The 21,263-nt window shown below is 45.9% G+C and overlaps 1 protein-coding gene across 1 annotated transcript in view; it reads right to left on the reverse strand.

Moving 5' to 3' along the window:
• Positions 1-1,353: 1,353 nt before the first annotated feature.
• Positions 1,354-21,263, reverse strand: part of WASF3 (WASP family member 3) — a 55,665-nt gene continuing 35,755 nt past the window's right edge. Inside the window, exons 4-9 of the mRNA XM_088460165.1 lie at positions 19,649-19,802; positions 17,591-17,708; positions 16,960-17,135; positions 15,039-15,296; positions 5,002-5,363; positions 1,354-3,174 (exon numbers count right to left, since the gene is read on the reverse strand). Of these exons, the coding sequence (XP_088316291.1) occupies positions 3,017-3,174; positions 5,002-5,363; positions 15,039-15,296; positions 16,960-17,135; positions 17,591-17,708; positions 19,649-19,802 (1,226 nt within the window). The 3' untranslated portion in view covers positions 1,354-3,016. The remainder of the gene's footprint in view (positions 3,175-5,001; positions 5,364-15,038; positions 15,297-16,959; positions 17,136-17,590; positions 17,709-19,648; positions 19,803-21,263) is intronic.

The raw sequence follows: 21,263 nt of genomic DNA on the forward strand, positions 1-21,263 counted from the left end.
CTCCGTGTGCCGGTCTTCAGTTCTCTCCGGTGTCCCAGAAGACCAGGCGCGGACGCAACAACGTGGTGCGCTGCTCAGGCATTCTGGGAGACAGTAGGAGGGAGGAAGGATAGTCCTCATGGCGCCGCCGGATTTACGGCTCAGACGTTGGTGCCATGGTGGACAAGAGTGGGTGGGCATCGTCTAAGTAGACAGCGCCGGCAGGTAGACTGTGGCCACACTCAGTGTCACCGGGCAATAGCCCTGCTTGCCCGCCACTGACTTCTATCCACCCATTATTCAAACGTAGGAGTGTTTCAGAAACTAAGTTTCTGACCAACGTTTCAGGGGCTTTGTGGAGCTCAAAGCATGTTCTTTATGTATACCAGGGTTTTAGTCTTAAGATCTCCCTCTCTAAATATGCTAGAAACTGAAAATTGTGATAGTTTGTTCAAAATAAGTAGAATACAATTCATGACGAGAGTTCATGACATGGGGAACTTTTACATAAACAGTCAAAAAACTGTCAATGCAAAAACAAAAACCTGGTCAAAACTCTGTCACTGATTGTATGCGAAGGTCTAGTAAAGATATTAAAAGGTGTTAGGATTATTAATGTTAAATGGAGCAAAAACGCAGAAACAGAAATGTTTATAATAAAAAGCAGTGGTGTTAATGTGGTAGTAGGTAAAATTTTATTGTCACATTGTCACTGTCATCACCTTGCACATGGGCCCTGATTCAGAGCTGCTCGCTGCCCGCACTCTGGGATTGTGGGCGTTTTAAAAAAAAAAAATTGTATCTCCGGCCGCTCGCAAAGCTGTGGGAGACCACCCACAGTTTGTGCGAGCGGCCAGGAGACCATCGCGATAATCGCAACCTTGTGACGAGACCCTGCGGCAGGGTCTAGGCTGCCGCAAGGCTGAGTGGGCTCCCTGCTCTAACAGAGCAGGAAGTCCACTACTGACATCAGTAGTGATGTCAGTAAGACCTCCCTACAAACGCCAGGCGTTCCTAAGGGAACACCTGCATTTGTCCAGCCACCCCCCCCTACCTGCCCACAAAACGGGGCGAGCTGTCACTTGCCATCGACAGCCGCCCAGTCTTGTTGAGAGCCCCGTAGCGACTGAACTTCGGTCGCTCGGCAGGGCTCACGCACACCAGACGCGGCGCATGCGCCGCGCCTCAACATCGCGCCGCTTGCGAGCGGCTCTGAATCAGGGCCATAGTCCGGAGCATCAGTGATAAAGTAATGCATCTCTTCAAAGACTGAAAAAAAAAAAAAAAACTGTAAAAATTCCCACAAACTAAAATACATGAGAAGGAACATTTCTCTTTAACTAAAACAAATTTATTTAAAAATGAATAGTCTACGGAAACATGATTTACCATTTCATAGGATGTTACTAAGAGCCTAAGTACAGTACAAATTAGCCCTTTTTATACAACCTAATAAAATCATGGGACAGAAATCAGTAGCATCTTCAGCACATTGGGCAGACATCTGGAGACTGCAGGCTTTTTTCTTCATTTTTTGTTAAAAAAAAAAAAAAATTCAGAAAAAGGAGCTTAAATACACAGATCGCCTAGAGACACAGTGATTGCAGACATTTGGTGAAATGAACCAACTCACAAGAGTGGAGCCCATCACGTTACTAGGACCATTTTCTCAGCATACATACTTCCCAGTATTCCTATTTTAAGAATCATGACGGTGTGTGGCCATCTCTGTGGAGGTGTAGTGTAGCAAGCAGGCGGGAGATCATCAGTGCTGTGGGGATAGTGGCCATGTCCTGCTTATAATGGGGACAGCTGGGAGCTATGCGCCTATATTTTCACCAGCTTCTGCGGACACCAAAGGCAGTTTTGTGTAGCGGACACTAAGTTTCTCTATACTGTAAACAGATTAGAAAACCTATTAAAAACACAGAACATGGATTTACTTAAAATCCATGATTGTAAATCTGCATAAAAAAGTACTATAAGTACAGATTAGAAAAACTAAAATTAAAAAACTCCATCACTAACTGAATACAGCGATGCATTGGTATACTCAGACACTCCACAGCATATCATATTTCAGAATATTAAAGATAAAAAAAAAAAAACCCCATCAGTGTTTTACAGTCCGTTTCTCAAAAGTCCAAATATTACGTCACTGAAAACAATACATTTCTATCACGCTCAGCTGACGTTAAAAATACTAATTCCGGATGAAGACACATACAATATCTATTTTGGTGTGTTTGACGTTTTGCTTATTTTGTGGATCTTCTGTACAATGTAATACATAGGGAATAGTTCTAAATAGATGTGTTTATTTGCAAGGTAATAACGATTGGCTTTATAACTTATTTATACTAAATATCCCAGTAGCCTATAGACAGTGGAAGCTGCCGCGTTGTGGGGGGAGGCAATGAAAAATTGTGCTCATTTAGTCCATCAATTCACTAGGATTGATCCAAGTCTTTGTCATTAACGGTTAGCGAGTCGATAAGCTGCATTGTGAATACTTAAAACTGCCTCGGTGTGCGGGTGATGAGCTCATTTTAAGCCTGCAAAACTGTAATATACAACTTGGAGGTACACAGGAGTGTTACGTACCGTAATACTACAAGTTCTAGCACAACCAATTACTATCTTAAAGTGTCCCTGAGTTTCAATAGTATTTTGCACTGTGGCGGTATAACTAATCTTATAAACTTCAAAGTGGCTACAAAATTCCATAATGCCCATTACATTTACAAATTCTTCAGCACATAACCTATAGTTAGCTAAAGTGTGCTCTGTCCTCTTTACCTATAGCTGACTGGCTGACACATGCAAACTAGATTAACGTTGGGGGGGGCGGGGTTGTCCTGTAAGCCAAGATCTAGGAGTTCCCCCTTTGTATATCCACATTGCTTGAGCCTGGGACGTGGAGAAGCCGGGAAAGGCTCATCTATTGGAGGCTGTCACTGGCTGATCCCAACAGGTACTCTCTCATTAGTACGAACTTGGAAGCAAATCAGTTACATCCGTTTCCCACGATTGGTTTTCAGTCAGACCAGTCATTCTCCTCTAATTCCGAGTCATCCTCAGAATCGCTATACTCTACTGCGATGCGCCTGGACAGGATCGTGGCTACGTCATTTCCCACCGGCTCACGCTTGGCTTCCTGTTCACGCTGCTCTTGTACTTTTTTCAGTTGGATTCCTGGTGACATAACATAAATAATTACAAAAAAAAAAAAACCACAAGCTTTAGGTTTAAAAGAAGAGTTTTGACGATTAAGCAGTAGGTAGGGAAGACTGAAGGATGCCCATTACCTACACCCAATGGGAGCAACCAATCACAGGGATGAAGCTCAGCCATTAGCGGATGACAGTGGTTCTGGAATATGGGTTCAGCCCAGTGTGTATATAGGCAGCGGATACACAATGGTTCAGAGTGGACACATACGCAGGATCCATTTAGCATTTGAAAATAGCAATCGTTATATGTAAATTATATATTTAAATATTCAAATAGTCATATATACTGCAAGATTTAGGGACAGAGGCCCATCCTTCAAGTTAACTATATACAAGGTCATATCCAAAACACCACAATATCTTCTAAAAGCCACAAACTATACAAACATGTACATAAAAAATCCTTTGGCCAAAAACCTTACATTACAAACACCTTTTTAATTCACCTTTGATCGGTCTACATTTTGGACAAGAGATGAAATACTAAAAACACTACCCCCATCAAATGTCTTCAATTCCAATATTTTTACCACTCCCCCCTATCAATAGTAAACCAAATAACATATTTAGGAGGTTTAACTTTTCCCCTCTTTAGGTCCTTCTCTGTCCTCTCAATATGTAACCAACCTATATAAAAGTCACTGGTGTCACTGCAGTAATTCTCAATAATCATCCAATAACCATTGTGTCCCCTGTTGTGGCACCTCTAGCATTTACCCCAAACCATTTCCACACTTATCTAGAAACTCCTATCTCAAGTTCTACTCTTTGGTGTGGATGCACAGCCACATTATCCATATTACCGATATTACCCACATTACCGATTACTGTGTGCGCACAGATTCAGTCTCCAAGCACAGCAAACACCTGTACGTAGGCCTAGAAGCTTCACATTTCTCCCGGTCTCACCCATACCCTATATCTGAAAGCCGATACATTTAGGCTATTGATTAAGAATCACATTTCTGCCACGTTAATTAACATCTGTTATTGCCACTATTTTCAGCGGTAACATATTAGATCAACATGCTATTTGCCATGCAGGGACAGCACACATATGACAGGAGTCCCAGCAATGACTCTCCTCTATCAGAAGCTTCTCCACCGCTTACTTATTGCAGCCGGAGGAGGAATTGGAGACCTATAGGATACAGTAGCTGTAGAGAAAAAAAATGGGGACTAAGTTATCTGGCATAACTTAGGGTCCGATTCCAGTTGAACGGTATTGCAGAGGCGCAGAGTCTTTGTACATAGCAGCTGTTCAATACCAAACAGCTAATATGCTACTGCGATAGGAGGCATCTCAGGACAAGAGACGACTCCTGCCTAAATCGCAGATCCCCATCGCGACCATCAGCTTTCTGAGCAAGCCTAAGCTTACTCAGACTGGCCGCCAGAACTCCTCTACTGGGGTCAGGAATTCTAAGTCAGAAAACGCAGACCCTGGGCCTTACCTACAAAACTGGGAAACTGACCACGAGACGTCCCACTCCTGCACAGGCACTGCGTGCGATCTCGCAGACACTGATTGGCACGTGCGGTACAGATCCTGCGCATGCGCAGATCAGTAACAATCGGAGATTTACGCAGACCACCTGGCTTGCGTTCGGCTCTGAATCAGTCCCTTAGCTAAACGCATGAGAGATCTCTAAAATCTCCTGCATTCAGCTTTTGGTAAATAGCAAAGATACTTAAATCATGTGGAAACTGCTGTTTTGGGGGTAAAATAAATTGGCCCCTTACCCACTTTAAACATTAGGCATCATGCACATTCTACGGTTTCACTCACCCATCCTAATGGCAGAGAGAAGATCACTTCGAGCATCACTAGTCAGGCCAAGCAGATGTGCTCCATCAAGTCGTTTGGCTTCTAACACTTTAGAAAAGTGCATTGGAGAGGAGGAGAGAGACAAGGCCGATGCTGGAGGCCCCGGTGGAGGAGGTGGAGGCCCTGGAGCAGCTGAAGCAGCTACGCCAATAGGAGATGGAGAAGGCGTATATGAAAACCCAGATAACAGTCCACCTGGAGATCCAGGGAGCAGGTGCTGAAGAGGACTAACAAAAGCAGTCTGAGCTGAAGGAATGACCGGTGGAGGTGGGGGTGGTGATCCAATGGGGTAGTATTCCGCCATCTGAGATGGTAGCACCCTCCTTAAAGAAAGATTTCAAAGAATTAGTAATGTTACACTATACAGGCGTTTTTTACTGTAGTAAAGAAAATGTACATTTAATCAGTGCTAAAAAAACAAACAAAAAACAACAAAGTTTACAGAATAGAAACCAAAAATTAGATGAAGTCTGCAGAACAGAAAATCCTTTTTAATGGTTACTGACAGAATTGATGAATTATGTTTTAGGACAATATTTTCCGAGCAGCTTCCATGGCAGAACATTTATGGTACCTGGTACCATGGTAAAACAGGAGCAGACTACTATATTCCATTCACTAAAGTTTCAAGGCTGAGAACAGGGCAGGAATTCAGCCCCCATTTGCTGTAAACTGTACTGTGCTATCACTAAACAATAGTGAAATCCAATGCGCTAAAGAACTGTGTGTTTGTCTTTACTACTCATTGCAATTACCTATAGGATGTATAAATTCCCCTTTAACAATCTACACACACACACACACACTAATATATTATATATAGAATATATATAGTTCGGATTTATGAAATCAGAGCCTCCCCCCTCAGAGTCGTATCCGAGTCAGGCTCGACTTTTCCCGCCTTACTCGGATCTGAAATCAAGGTAAAAAAAGTCATCATCCCGCCTTCCGGATCTCGTGGGTTTTGGATTCTATAATGTTGTGCTGCTGTTGGACTGGCTGGACTGTGTTGTGCAGTGTTCCATAAAGGCTGTAGTCCTAGAGGGGTGCTGTAGTGTTGTCCAGGGGGTGATCTGTGCATCAGGGGTGCTCCCCCAAAGTGCACTCCAAAAAAAAAAATTTTTTTCTGTGTTTGTGAATTGTGTGCGCAGTAGCCGCACGCGCATCAACAAAGTAGCGCCAAGCGTGCGCCTGTGTCATAAATCAAGGGCCGGCTGGCTTGACCGTTAAAGGTGCTGTAACCCCCAAAGTGCACTCCAACAAAAATAAAAATTTCTTCTGTGTTTGTGAATTGTGTGCACTGTACGTGCATCCTCAAAGCAGCAGCGCCAAGCGTGCGTCTGTCTGTTAAAGGGTGGTGTAACCCCCAAAGTGCGCTCCACAAAAAATAAACAATTCTTCTTTTTGTTCTGTCTTTGTGAATTGTTTGCCTGATTCAGAGCCGTTCGTAAGTGGCCGCTCGTTCGCTCCGAGCGATTTTCGCACAACTGCGCATGCGTATGGGTCGTAATGCGCATGTGCCAACCAGTCAGTGCGGTCGGAAATCGAGCGCTCACAAAATAGCGAGTGCCTGCTAATTTGAGTGACAGGATGAGGCGTTTGTGGGTGGTAACAGGGGAAGGTGCTTGAAAACGGGGAGTGGTGATCCAAACGCAGGCGTGCCAAAACGGGCGTTTTAAGGGTGTGCATAATTAACAAAGCAGCGTCATCGGCCACGTCACTTGGTTGTCTCTTAGCCTGAACTGTTCGCATGAATGCGGTAGGAAAATCCTACCACAAGCACTGCGAGCAGTTCAGATGCCTTTCGATGTACTCGGTTAATCTAATAAATAGCGGAGATGACGTAGGATGCGAGCTGCCAGGGGGAGTCTTTACAAAATAGCGAGCGCATGTTTCGTTCGCTCGCTCACACATAGAGGCATCAACAGACCGCAAAGAGCGAGCGCTCAATTTAAATAGCTGGCCCCTTTTTCTGAACGAGCGAACGCAAATAGCGTCCGGCTCTGAATCAGGCCCTGTGTGCACTGTAGCTGCACGTGCATCAACAAAGGAGCAGCACCAAGCGTGCGTCTGTGTCCCATAAGTCTGTTAAAGGGTGGTGTAACCCCCAAAGTGCTCCAAAAAATAAACAATTCTTTTTTTTCTGTGTTTGTGTCTTGTGTGCGCTGTAGCTGCACGTGCATCAACACAGTAGCGGCGCCAAGCGTGCGCCTGTGTCATAAGTCAAGGGCCGGTTTGGACATCTGGTCCTGACTGAAGGACGTGCCAACAATTTCTGACATGTCTACTGTCACTGCATATGATACTGTCAGAATGGTGGAGGATTACATTGGTGACAGCATCCAAGTAGGGATGTCAGACAGTCCGTACCTGTACTGGCAGGAAAAATATGAAATATGGTAAGAACTTACCCTTGTTATCTCTATTTCTACGAAGTCCATAGGGCTCCACAGGATACCTTGGGGTATAGGTGATGACGTCAGGCATCGGGCACCATAGAGTTAAAGCTTTCAGCCTCCCAGGATGCACTAGGGTCCCCCTCCTATACCCCGCCCCCAAGCCAAGGCATCTCAGTTACGTACCAAGCCATAGGCCGGAGGAGGAGAAGGAAGAGAGAAAAAAGATCTGGACACACACAAGAATCACATTCTCACCAGAGGGAGACGGAAAAACCGGTGACCAGAGTAAAGCCCATCTGCAGCACAGTCCTGTGGAACCCTATGGACTTCGTAGAAATAGAGATAACAAGGGTAAGTTCTTACCATATCTCATATTTTCTACTTCAGGGTCCATAGGGTATCCACAGGATACCTTGGGGATGTCCCAAAGCAGTATCCTTTAAGGGTGGGGACGCTCCTGTGCTGAAAGAAGAATCCGCCGCCCGAAGGAAGCATCCTGAGAGGCAAAGGTGTCAAACGCATAATACCTCACAAAAGGTATGGACAGAGGACCACGTAGCAGCCTTGCAGATCTGGACTGCAGAGGCACCACGTCGAGCTGCCCACGAAGGACCCACAGACCTAGTGGAATAAGCCCTCACAGAGGATGGAACCGGCAGGCCTTTATGAAGATAAGCTTCTGAAATGGCCATACGGATCCAAGCTGCCAAAGTTTGTTTGGAAGCAGGCCAACCCTTTTTACGTAAGCCATAGAGGACAAACAAGGCGTCCGACTTCCTAAATGAAGAAGTGCGGTCAACATAAGTTCTTAAGGCCCGCACCACATCCAAAGTGGTCTCACCTACTGAAAGACCAGGTGAGTTAAAAGCCGGCACAACGATTTCTTCGTTAATGTGAAACCGGGATCCAACTTTGGGCAAAAATTCAGGACGAGTGCGCAGCACTGCCCTGTTCCCATGAAAAATCAAGAAAGGGGGTCTACAAGAAAGAGCCCCTAAATCAGAAACACATCTGGCCGAAGCGATGGCCAGAAGGAAAACAGTCTTAGCTGTTAGCCATTTAAGGTCCACTGAGCCCAGTGGTTCAAACGGCGGTCCCGGGAGAGCCCTCAGGACCACAGCCAAATCCCAAGGTGCCACAGGTGGAACAAAGGGTGGCTGAATGTGCAAAACACCCTGCATAAAGGTGCGCACATCAGGGATTGTAGCAATCCTACGATGGAACCAGACAGGGCAGAAACCTGCACGTTCAAAGAAGCAAGGCGAAGCCCATGGTCCAGTCCCGCTTGTAGGAAGGCTAGCACTCTAGACAGACGAAATTTCCTAGGTGCATAAACTCTCGGTCTACACCACTGGAAGAATGTATGCCACACGCGATGGTATATTCTCGCGGAAGACGGTTTCCGAGCTCTGAGCATGGTTCGCACTACAGAGCTGGAGAAACCCCTGGACCTTAAGATGGCCGTCTCAACAGCCACGCCGTCAAAGACAGCCGAGTCAGGTCCGGATGAAGACAGGGACCCTGAGACAGAAGGTCCGGTCGCCGCAGGCAACCGCAGAGGACTGTCCACGGACAGACCCTGAAGGTCTGAGAACCAGTGCCGTCTGGGCCATGCGGGAGCTATCAACAGGAGCGTCCCTCCTTCCTGTTTGAATTTCCGGATTACTCGCGGAAGAAGGGAAACCGGAGGAAAAAGATAAGCGAACCGGAACGTCCACTGGATGGACAGAGCATCCACCAGAGACACCTTTTCGTCTCTTGTGCGAGACCCGTACACCGGCAACTTGTTGTTGTGCCGGGACGCCATGAGGTCGATCTCTGGAAGACCCCACCTGTCCACCAGCAGTTGAAAAACATCCGGGTGCAGGGACCATTCCCCCGGATGAACGTCATGGCGACTCAGAAAGTCCGCCTCCCAATTCAGCACTCCCGGGATGAATACCGCTGATATGGCCAGGAGATTGCGCTCCGCCCATACCAGGATTCGGGACACCTCTACGAGAGCCGCCCGACTATGGGTTCCTCCCTGCCGATTTATGTAGGCCACGGTGGTAGCGTTGTCTGACTGGACCTGCACTGGGTGACCTCGGAGAACCAGATGTGCCTGCTGGAAAGCATTGAATACCGCGCGGAGCTCCAAAATGTTTATGGGAAGCTCTGCCTCTGCCTGAGTCCACCTGCCCTGGAACAAGTGTGGACCCGAAAATGCTCCCCAGCCCCGAAGACTGGCGTCCGTTGTTAACAGGACCCAATTCGCCACCCAGAACGGACGACCCTTGTTGAGATGGGTCGTCTGCAACCACCAGGCTAGGGACAGGCGAACCTCCGGAGTGAGCACTATCGTCTGGGATTTTAGAGATTGAGGCAGTCCATTCCATTTGGACAAGATCCGGTGCTGTAGAGGTCTGGAGTGAAACTGGGCATATTCCACCATGTCGAATACCGACACCATGGAGCCCAGTAACCTCATCGTCGAGTGCAGAGACACCCGGCGGCTCTGCAGACAACTGCGCACCCTCGACTGCAAGGCAGAGATCTTTTCCCCCGTCACAAAGATCCTCTGCTGTCCGGAGTCCAATAAGGCTCCGAGGTGCAGAATCCGCTGAGACGGGATCAGTGTGGACTTCTGCCAGTTTATCAACCAGCCGTGCTGTTGCAGTACCGCAATGGTCAGGTCCAAGTGGCGCAGAAGGAGCTCTGGAGATCCTGCCACCAAGAGAAGGTAGTCCAAGTATGGTAACATGCGGACTCCCTGCAGCCGCAGGAAAGCCGCCGTGACCGCCATCACCTTGGTGAAAACACGTGGTGCTGTCGCCAGGCCAAAAGGCAATGCCCGGAACTGAAAGTGGTCATTGCGGATTGCAAACCTGAGGAACTGTTGATGGCGCAAAAGAATAGGGACATGCAGGTAAGCGTCCTGTATGTCCAACTACACCATATAGTCCCCAGGTTCCAGTGCCAGAATGATGGACCACAGGGTCTCCATCCGAAACTTCGGCACCCGCAAAGACTTGTTGAGAGCTTTGAGGTTGAGTATCGGACGATACGACCCATTGGGTTTCTGCACCAAAAAGAGATTGGAATAGAAACCCTGGCCCTTCTGGGAGAATGGAACAGGCACTATAACTCCAGCCTGGAGCATAGTGTGCAAAACTTTCCGCAGTTCCAAGGCTTTGTTCCGGTCTGATGGTAGACCCGTGGTGAAGAATCGAGACGGGGGTCTGTGCCGGAAGGAGAGGGCGTACCCGTGAGAAACCACCTCGAGAACCCAAGTGTCCCTCGTGGTGACCGACCAACACTGGGCGAACTGCAGCAGGCGGACTCCCCCTTTGGGATCCCCCAAAGGGAGGCCCGGACCGTCAGGCCGCAGGCTTGTCATCTGGCTTAGGAGCCGGACGCCTGGTACTCCAGGCCTGCTTCCGGGGCTTGGCCGATTTTTTGGGGCCAGCCTGTCGGGGAAAAGATTGTGCTTTAGGCCTACCCTGGGCCCTGTAAGGCCGAAAGGACGACGTACCTGAGCTGGACGGAACTGCAGCAGACGGGAGACATGCTGATTTGGCTGCCGCCAGCGTGGCCACAATTTTGTTCAGATCTGGACCAAATAGGACTTCTCCATTAAAGGGCAAGGCTTCCAGGCCCTTTTTGGAATCAGCGTCCGCCTTCCAAGATCGCAACCATAACGTGCGACGAGCCGCCACAGCAGCCGAAGAAATCCGTGAGGTCAGGGTACTGATATCCAAAGCCGCTTCATTAATGTAAGTGGCCGAATCCCTGAGATTGCCTATCAACTCGGTCTGTTCAGCCGAACAGTCGGAATCGAAGGACGCCTCTAACGTATCTGCCCAGCGCTCCATAGCTCTGGCAACCCAACAAATGGCCATAGCCGGCCTAGCTGCCCCCCCCGCAAAGGAATAAAACGGACTTTAGGCAGATTTCCACCTTACGGTCCGTGGCATCCTTTAAGGAGGACATGGAGGGCATGGGCAACGTGGCACTTCGGACTAGGCGTGTCACATGAGAATCCACCTGAGGAGGGGATTCCCACTTAGCAAAATAATCGTCCGCAAACTGATACGCCACTGCTAAACGCCTTTGAGGCTGATACCGTTTGCCTGGCTGTTTCCACGCTTCCTCTAGGTGGTCCACTAATTGCCCCGAAAGAGGAAACACTGTCATCTCCCTTAACATCCTTGAAAAAGGCGTATTTGGATTTTGATACCGGAGGCTCCTCATCCTCAATAACTAAAGCAGTACGGACTGCACGAATAAGGCCAGGTATATAAACCTTAGACTTAGCATCCGACTCTTTAGGACGGGGAGGTTCCTGGTCAGAACGATCCAGAGTCTCCCCATCATCGGACGTCCGTCGTCATCCTCATAAGGAGCAGACAGAGACGCCACCGGCCGCTTGTGAGGCCGCAACACAGACTCCCTTTGCAACACTTCTGACAAATGCTGTACAGAGCTTGTTAATGAATTAACCCACTCAGGCTCATGAGAGACCTGAGGAGGGGAATAGGGAGACTGTGGGGTACCATCAATTGTCTCGGGAAACCCTGCATGGGTGACGACACCACTGACTGCTGGGACAATCCCATCTGAGTGAAGGCAGGCTGCGGAGCTAACTGGCCCACGAGGGTTGTAAGCGCTTTGGCGAAACAAACCCAGGGCGGCTCCTGTACCGGAGCCGTGACCGTAATCGGCCGCATCAATGAATAACACTGCCGACATAGCCCCTCCACGCTACCGTCCCCCTCCGCTATAGGTACCTTGCATGTAGTACATAAAAGCTGGAGAGGAAAGTCACTTTCAGACATAATGGTAGATATGTAACCCCTCTCACTGATACTCGTTAGTATAGTGTGAGACCACCCTGCAAGCACCGCACCGCAAGGGCTTTAGCAGAAAGATCAGGGACAGTGAAATGCTGACAGAAGAAAATGAAAGTACAGGCAGCAGACGCTAGCATAGGTCACATACAATGCAAAGAAATCAATTCCTGCACTATCAGCGCTGATCCTCAACTACGCAGACTCAGAGCCTGGTAGGACACAGCGCTGCATACACAGACCTTAATCCAACGGAGGAGAGGTATGCAGGGGGACCCAGACCGCGATGCCACCGTTCATCAGCGTCCAGCAGCGCTCACCATGCTTCTTCCAAAGATGGCCACCGAGGAGCAGAGAGGAGGCCGGCCTGGGGGAGGAGCGCTGACACAGGACCAGTCAGCTAGAGCAGAGAGGGCTGTGTGCAGCGGGGGAGGCGCCGGCTGTGAGACAGGGAAGGCGTGCTCCCCTGGCATGCATTTAACCCCTGGGACGCCGCAGCGCTACCGCTCTGCCGCGGTCCGCTGTCCCAGGGGGGTAGTGGAAGCGCAGGTTAGTACCTGGCTCCACACTGCAGCCAGTCCACAGGGAGCCCCCGCCTGGGGACTTAGGACCATGTTCAGCAGGGTCCCACCGCGGGACCCTGCTGCTTACCTTGTAGTCCCCCTTGGATCCGGCCATGGTCCCAAACATCTGGGGTCACCACTAGCTGTGACCCCAGATGCTTACCAGCATCCCCGGATCGGTACCAGCGTTCTGGTACCGGCGGGGGTGTAGGGAAGACCGCATGGACGTCAGGACTGACTGTCCATGCTGTACTTCCAGATGTGCAGCCACAGCTGCAAAGACGAAAACTTCAGGGGCTCTTCATGGCCCCCCTCTAACAGGTGCATCCGACTCCGGCCGGGCACCAAACTAAACTGAGATGCCTTGGCTCGGGGGCGGGGTATAGGAGGGGGACCCTAGTGCATCCTGGGAGGCTGAAAGCTTTAACTCTATGGTGCCCGATGCCTGACGTCATCACCTATACCCCAAGGTATCCTGTGGATACCCTATGGACCCTGAAGCAGAAAAGAGGCAATTTGGAGGCCCCTGTACAAACTGGCTCTATTTTATCTGAGTTGCCCCCCCTCCAGTGTGTACTCCGAAAGAGTGTTTAGTGCAGCCGGGAACCTTGTCAGCGAAAGGCGTAGCAGGTTGCTTCCACAAAATGTGGAGAAGATTATGTTCATAAAAATGAATTATGAACTCTTCTAGGGAGACCAGCCTCCAGAACGTACAGAGGGACCTGTGGTGGTGGATTCCAGCGGGGACTAATTAATACTCTGTGAGGATGAGGATGTACACAACACTGAAGAGGGTGAAGAATCGGTGGTTGAGGAGGATGAGGACTACATCTTGCCTCCGTAGAGCCAGTTTGTGCAGGGACAGATTAATTGCCAGCTTGTTTTGTGGGGGCCCAAATGAACCAATCATTTCAGCCACAGTCATGTGGCAGACCCTGGTACTGAAATGATTGGTTTGTTAAAGTGTGCATGTCCTGTTTATACAACATAAGGGTGGGTGGGAGGGCCCAAGGACAATTCCATCTTGCACCTCTTTTTTTTCTTTGCATTATGTACTGTTTGGGGCCTAGTTTTTCAAACTGCCATCCTGTCTGCCACTGCAGTGCCACTCCTAGATGGGCCACGTGTTTGTGCCACCCACTCGTGTCACTTAGCATAGTCATCCAGCTACCTCGGTGCAACCTTTTGGACTAAAAACAATTGTGAGGTGTTCAGAATAGACTGGAAATTAATGTTATTGAGGTTAATAATAGCATAGGAGCAGAAAAACCCACAAATTCTGTGATTTTAGCTGTTTTTTTTTTTTAAAAACACAGATCCAAAACACAAAACCCAGAACACGGAAGGGTGGTTTTGGCAAAACCAATCCAGATCCAAAACACGAAGAAAGATCCAGATCCAAAACATGGCCGGTGCACACCCCATATTATATTATATTATATTATATATAATGTCTCCCATATCCAAATATTCCGAAATACGGAATTTTTTTGGCTTGACTGTGATAATTAAACTTGATTTTTGATGGTTCGTTGTACACAAACTTTGTCTAAGGCACAAATTATTAAATATAATGTATAAAATGACCTACAGGCTGTGTGTATAAGGTGTATATGAAACAAAATTATTGAAAATATTGTATAAAATTACCTGCAGGCTGTGGGTATAAGGTGTATATAATATTTAAATGCATTCTGTGTGTCTGTGTGTATATTTGGGTCCTATTCCCAAATATCTAATTATTAAATGCAAATATTCCAAAATATGGAATATTCCGTTATCCAAAATACCCCTCTCCTGCCTTCTCATACAGTGTAGCCAGACTCACAGCAGTATGTAACGAGGAGGTCCTGTCAATACAGTCTACCCGTCTGCTCCGGATGGCAGTCATTTTTGTGTCAATCATTCCAATGTCGACCTTTTTTACAATGTCAACCTTCATCCCTGTCAACCTTTTGTGTGTCAACTGTTTGACCATGTTGGCCATTTGTACCCGTCAACCTACTGCTTGTCTACCAATTGGTGTCGATCTTTTGGCCGTCTATCTAAATAGTGTCGATTTTTTAATCCACGTCAGTCAACTCCAAGGGATACAGAGATGAGTTGACGAACCAAGTAGAACTGGGCACATGAATTTACACAAATCGGAAGCAACATTGTAAATTCCTTAAAGAGTTGTAGAACAAGATTTGCAGCAATTAGGTTACCTGCACTCAGAAGATACTAAAGGCGGTTGGTGTGGCCCATCCATCGTTTGCGGAGGCGGCGGTGGCGGCTGTTGCGGCCTGTTTAGAGTGCCGTGCCTTAGTGTTCCAGTAGAAGACCTGTAGTCATGTTCATGAATTTGATTAGTACCTACATGATGCAGGGACTCTCCGGACCCAACATACGTTGGCGTCATGGAATGTTGGTGGTGGTTTGGGGTTGCAGGATAGGAATATTCAGTCAGGTCAGACACGTGAGACCTTATGAGAAGAGAAAATAAAACAAATGTATTCATTAATTAACAGTTTTACTCACCCTTTCTCCCCTCCACACTAACAAATACAAAACATTGTCAATTCCACACTGTAATAAAGAATGTAAGTGATTTAGCAAGTAAAACACACACACACACGTAATATATTCCAAGTTCACAATCTTCTAGGAAGTTACCATAGTAAAATTAGTAAAGTTTAAAACATGCAGCTCCAAGAAAATACTATTACTTGGTGATACTATGAGGATGGGGAAAAGACAGAACTCAATTTAATCAGAAATGGTCTTAAATATGCATTAAGCGATTACTTATTTCTTTAAAATGCCAATTTAGAGCAGTTATCGGTCAGTATAAAAACAGACCAGTATTCAAAAAGGAGTCTAAATTAGTGCAACTAAAATAAAATAAGTTCAAACACTTTCTGTATTCGGTGCAAACCATGCATATTCTACATGCTCTGCGGGACATTCTCCAGCAGTGCCAATAGCGGAAGGTGGCGGTAAAGAGGTACTCCGGATTTTCCAAAACATTCCACCATTTTTCAGGTGAAACTGGGAGGTAAAGATGTACATTACTACAGAATATGGTGTTGTTATCTCCCCACATCTTCCCCACCACAGTTGGAGAATACCCCCCATTTACACTAACACTTACAATGCACATAAAACAAATGTAACCAACCCGTCTATCATTGGGTCTTCTGTAATGTTCCCTGCCTCATCCAGTTCCTCTGAAACAACCTCAAATGTGATTATCAAATGAACTTTTTGTTAAAGAGGTTCAATGGGAGGCATAGCTAGTACCAAAGCCACCACACTCCTACATATAAGACATCCTTCTACAAGCAGCACTCCCAGATTTTCAGAATGCTGAAACACCACACAATGCGTTTGGGGGAAAATGCATGAGCACCCAGATGCTGCTAATATCATAGAGGGCATGGGGTAGTTACAAACAGTGGCTTCTATTTTTTTTAGATCTATTTACTTTCTCTTTAACTAGACTCAAAAACTTTTGTAAAATGCATGTAAATACCATTAGTATGAGGCCTAAAATACAAATGAGCTTCCGATTTTCATAACAGTTATTAACCATTATTTATAATAGGGTTATTATTTATGTATATTTTATATTCATCACTATCAAAAAAGACAAGACTGCAGTACTGGTGCCAATGTTTAACGGATTAATATAAATAAACACAGTAATAGATTTTTAGTTTGTGTAAACATTGTACTAATTTCCTTCTATATAAGGCTGCAATGGGTCACTTCTCCAAGCGAAACCAGGAACTTTTACAGCCAGGTCTTATATTTAATTTTCATAATAAAGTCTTTGTATAATATCAGTAAAATATTGTGGAACATTTTAGAAGACTATTAAAGATTATATTCTATAAAAGTAAAGTTCAGTATTTTCTATTCTCCAATTATAAATAGTGTATTAAAAAAAAAATGAATAAAAAACAAAAATGTAAAAATGGGCATAAAAAGAAAATAAATAAAAATAATAAAAAAGAAAAAAAACAAAACAAAAAAAACTCTGTAGTAGAAAGTCACTGAATAGTTGTCGCTACTGTGATGGATTCAAAACAGCATACTGTGCTACAAAGTTTCCATTCAGCAGATGGGACAGAGGGAAAGACCGACCTAGTATCAGGGGACATGGATCCCTCGGATGAAGCTCCTTGGTATAGGCTAGGAGACAACCTGCTGTCAGGTCGGAGTTCTTTGTCGTAGGCCATCATATTCCACTCCTGACGTCTGTTCCTGGCTTTCCTGACTTTTTTCACTTCGCGAGTGGTGCCGTCTACACGCTTCTGTTCCTACAGCAACAAAAATAGAACCATGCAATGATAAGTAAGAGGTCAGAGAGGAAGGGGAGATAGTCTGCTGAACCGCCAGGATACATATGTCACAGAAGGCTCAGGGGAGTCATAGTGGAAGCTACAACATGTGATGGCTCTGTACTCAAACCTGAGTCTTATTTGTGTTAAGTACAATAATCACCACATAGTACAGTGCATCCAAAAGAACTAATCAAAAAGAATCAGAAGATTATATTTAAAAATAAATAAATTACATTCATACCTTCAATGTGACACATTAAATAAGTAAAACACAGCAAAAAAGCTCACTGGAGTTGGTATGCTTTAGAGAAACAATGTATTTAGGTCTCTCTTGAGAGAACGGACATTGTAAAATTGATTAACTATAAAACCCAGCATGCAGGCTACACAACTACTGCAGATTAATAAAAATGTATATAAATAACTATTACCTTCTGCCGTCTTCTCTCTTTCCTTTTATCTTCTGTATCTTGTAACATTTTTTCTTTCCAGAGGTCAAAGAAATAGGAAGGATCTGTGTAAAACTTCAAGCCGTCCTTTTTGTCATCTCTGAGAACATGAGAACAGAATTTTATATTTACAACCAGACTGTTTGGGGTAACCTAGATATATTCATATGGCTGTACTATGGGGCTCCCTACTTTACACTACACCTCACTTATGTAAATATACAAACCTAGATATATTCATATGGCTGTACGATGGGGCTCCCTACTTTACACTACACCTCACTTATGTAAATATACAAACCTAGATATATTCATATGGCTGTACGATGGGGCTCCCTACTTTACACTACACCTCACTTATGTAAATATACAAACCTAGATATATTCATATGGCTGTACTATAGGGCTCCCTACTTTACACTACACCTCACTTATGTAAATATACAAACCTAGATATATTCATATGGCTGTACTATGGGGCTCCCTACTTTACACTACACCTCACGTATGTAAATATACAAACCTAGATATATTCATATGGCTGTACTATGGGGCTCCCTACTTTACACTACACCTCACTTATGTAAATATACAAACCTAGATATATTCATATGGCTGTACTATGGGGCTCCCTACTTTACACTACACCTCACTTATGTAAATATACAAACCTAGATATATTCATATGGCTGTACTATGGGGCTCCCTACTTTACACTACACCTCACTTATGTAAATATACAAACACATCCAATTTGGAATTTCGCTAGAAGACATTGGGATGATCTCAGAGTTGCAAGCACCTCCCTTTTGTGGACAAATCTTGACTAGGATTCTGATTCAGCATTGATCGATATTGCGATAGTGTACCCAAATGGACGATTGTTACACACTGCGCATGCATCGCAGTGCGCCAGTTAGCACTGCGTTCACCTACGTAGATACAAAGCCATCGCAGAGTGACGGGACGTCAGCGTTTGGGGGGTGGTGACGGGGGAGTGGTTGGAGAAACGCAGGCGTGTCGGTCCGCTTGAATGCCGCTGCATGGGCGTGCATAAATTAGCCGCTGCGACGGCTGTATACGTAGCTGGAGTACTCAATTTCTGAGTAAGGTCAGACCTGTTGTAATTGTGCCTGAGGGGCCGATGTTACTCCCGATGTATACACAGGACTGCAAAGTACTACGGATGTGGGAAAGCGATAGTGGGCGTCTCTATGCTGGCTTTGGGTTTCTCTATAATAGCTTTGCGATTGCAGTCATTAGCAGATTTTCACAGCAGACCAGCGTGCATAATCGCAGCTCCATAATGAATCAGACCTTAGCGCAATAACGGGTGACTCAGAGCTGTGAGTAGCCCAGTCGCATCTCCACTTGACGCTTAATGGGTGTAACTAGGTGGCAACAGGGTGTTTGCACGAAGGGTAAGTGTTCTGGGGGGGGTGTCTTGGGCCTTTAGATGGCATTTCAGGCCTACGCAGAGTTGTGCATACACAGACATCTGTCTGATTCCAGGCACATTTCTTACACCAGGTATGGCTGGTGCTAAGAAGGATTTAGAAAAGCAGATAAAGGGGGTGGGGGGGGGCGTGCAGGCAATGCAGTTGCAGCTGGCCTGTGTGCAACTCTGAAATGACCCCATTACATGAGTTGCAAAATGTCAGGATTTAAAATGATAAAGGGACGTTCCCCCTAATGTATGTTGCAAAGACATCTAAAGACTTCACATAATGCTAAATTAAAATTTGTATTAGTGGTCATCTCCCCGGGTACAACAGTCTCCTCTGAATGCCCTGTGATAGGCAGCAGTGAAAACATAATACGCTTTTGTTCAGTCAACTCCCCCATTGCTCCCTATAAGACAGCCACTCCTATAGTTTCCAGCATCCCGTCTGTTTACTACTCAGTTCTTCCTCCAGAAAGTGATGGGACAGCGAGAGATTGCAATACAAGGTCTAATACACAGCCCACACGGGTTAGACATCAGAGAGTCCTCCCGCGCAACATCATCCTGCATGGGAACAGTGTCCCGATGTTTCTAACCTGTATGGCGAGAGTATATTGAGGGGCGGTGGTTTATCACAGGTGTTGTAGAGGTCGGTGATCGGATGGGGAATGCTGCTCTTTGAAACCACTTGCTGGTCTTGGGTGGTGGAACTTTTAAAAGCTTTCCTCATGTTAATGTCTTGAAGTGAAACTAAAGTTGAATAAAAAAAAAAAACACAACAAAGAGGTTAGGAAAAAAACAAAAACAAAAAAAAGACAAAAAAGAAAATGTACAATATAAACATACAATACACAGGTTCTAATGTAAAAACACGTTTCCTGTGACAGTTGTAAATTATAGCTCTGCTAGGGTACACAGCTTGGTGTCAGCAACGAGGGTTATTTAGACTACTATTGGGGTGCTGGATATGGGTCCCCCTACAGATCTGGAGTTAAGGAGAGGTAATGTACAAAATTATATAAAAGTGGGTTTTTGGGTGGGTTTTTTTTAATGTTTTTTTAATCACCAGGTTTTGCACGTGTTGCATAAAAACGGCTGTAAGAGAAAATGTACTAGTCACCCGCTGTCTTCTTCTGGGGCACAGGAAATGTACAAAGCCTGTCGAGAACTGCCTTTTCAGGGCCTCAGGATCTGACTCCAATGATTAAACACCATCTACTACCGTCTTACACTTATTATATATGCTGTAATTTTCTTCCATCCATCCTCCCCCAGCTTCCTTTTTCTCCAGCCGCCTGTCTTTTGTACATAGCGAATAAGCCAGACTTGCCAGCAGGGTTTCTTTCACCTCCTAATTTCATTTCACAGCTTGAAGTTGCTGTTGAAAGCTTCTAGTACTACCTCCCTGCAGATGTGAGCGCACCCTGCTGCTAATCTGCGCTCTGCATTCACGGACATCATCTAGCAGACAAGCGGTTCAGAGACGATACCTTTTAGGATCACCTGCGGGGTGCTACAATGCACTTGCTCCCAGACATAAAACACATATATAATATATATTGTTGTCCAACCTGACTCACTTCTGTTCAAACCCTGCAAGAGCGCAGGCACAATTTCTCTTCTCCATGTTACATTAGCAGAAAGATCGACGCCTCACCTATAGCCAAGATCATTGCAATCATAGACATATAGGAATAACACACTGTAGGCCCAGTGCTTAAATCACACCCCCCATCACCTTGATGATGAACCAATGCATGCATGGCTTCTCCACTGCCCTATACCCCATCACCACTTCACAATGTGTGTTTAGAAAAGTTTTTACAAGCAACGCTTTCTGGTTTCATGTATGCAAAGTGTGTGTGTTTTTTTTTTTTTTAACTTGCGCTCCTCCGAATTTTTTTTTAAAACATCGAGACAAATGCAAAACAGAAAAGTATTTATGTGCCCAGGCTCAGGTCAGTAGCCTGCCTCATACCATGCATGAAATACTCTCTATAGAGGGAGATGTACTAAGCCTTGGATAGAGAGAAAGCAGTACCTCTGTCCTGCCTGGGGTGTCGCTCCCCGCTCTGCAGCTTCTAGCACACTCTGGTCTCTGTATACCAGCAGTCTGTTGCATCAGCAGAGTGTGCTAGAAGCACCAGAGCAGGGTAGCAACACCCCAGGGAGGAACTGCACGACTTGTGATAGGTGAAAGGTGCTAGTATG

Source organism: Taudactylus pleione, unplaced genomic scaffold (assembly GCF_031769625.1).
Source record: "Taudactylus pleione unplaced genomic scaffold, aTauple2 ptg000043l, whole genome shotgun sequence".
In the NCBI taxonomy this organism is placed as follows: domain Eukaryota; kingdom Metazoa; phylum Chordata; class Amphibia; order Anura; family Myobatrachidae; genus Taudactylus; species Taudactylus pleione.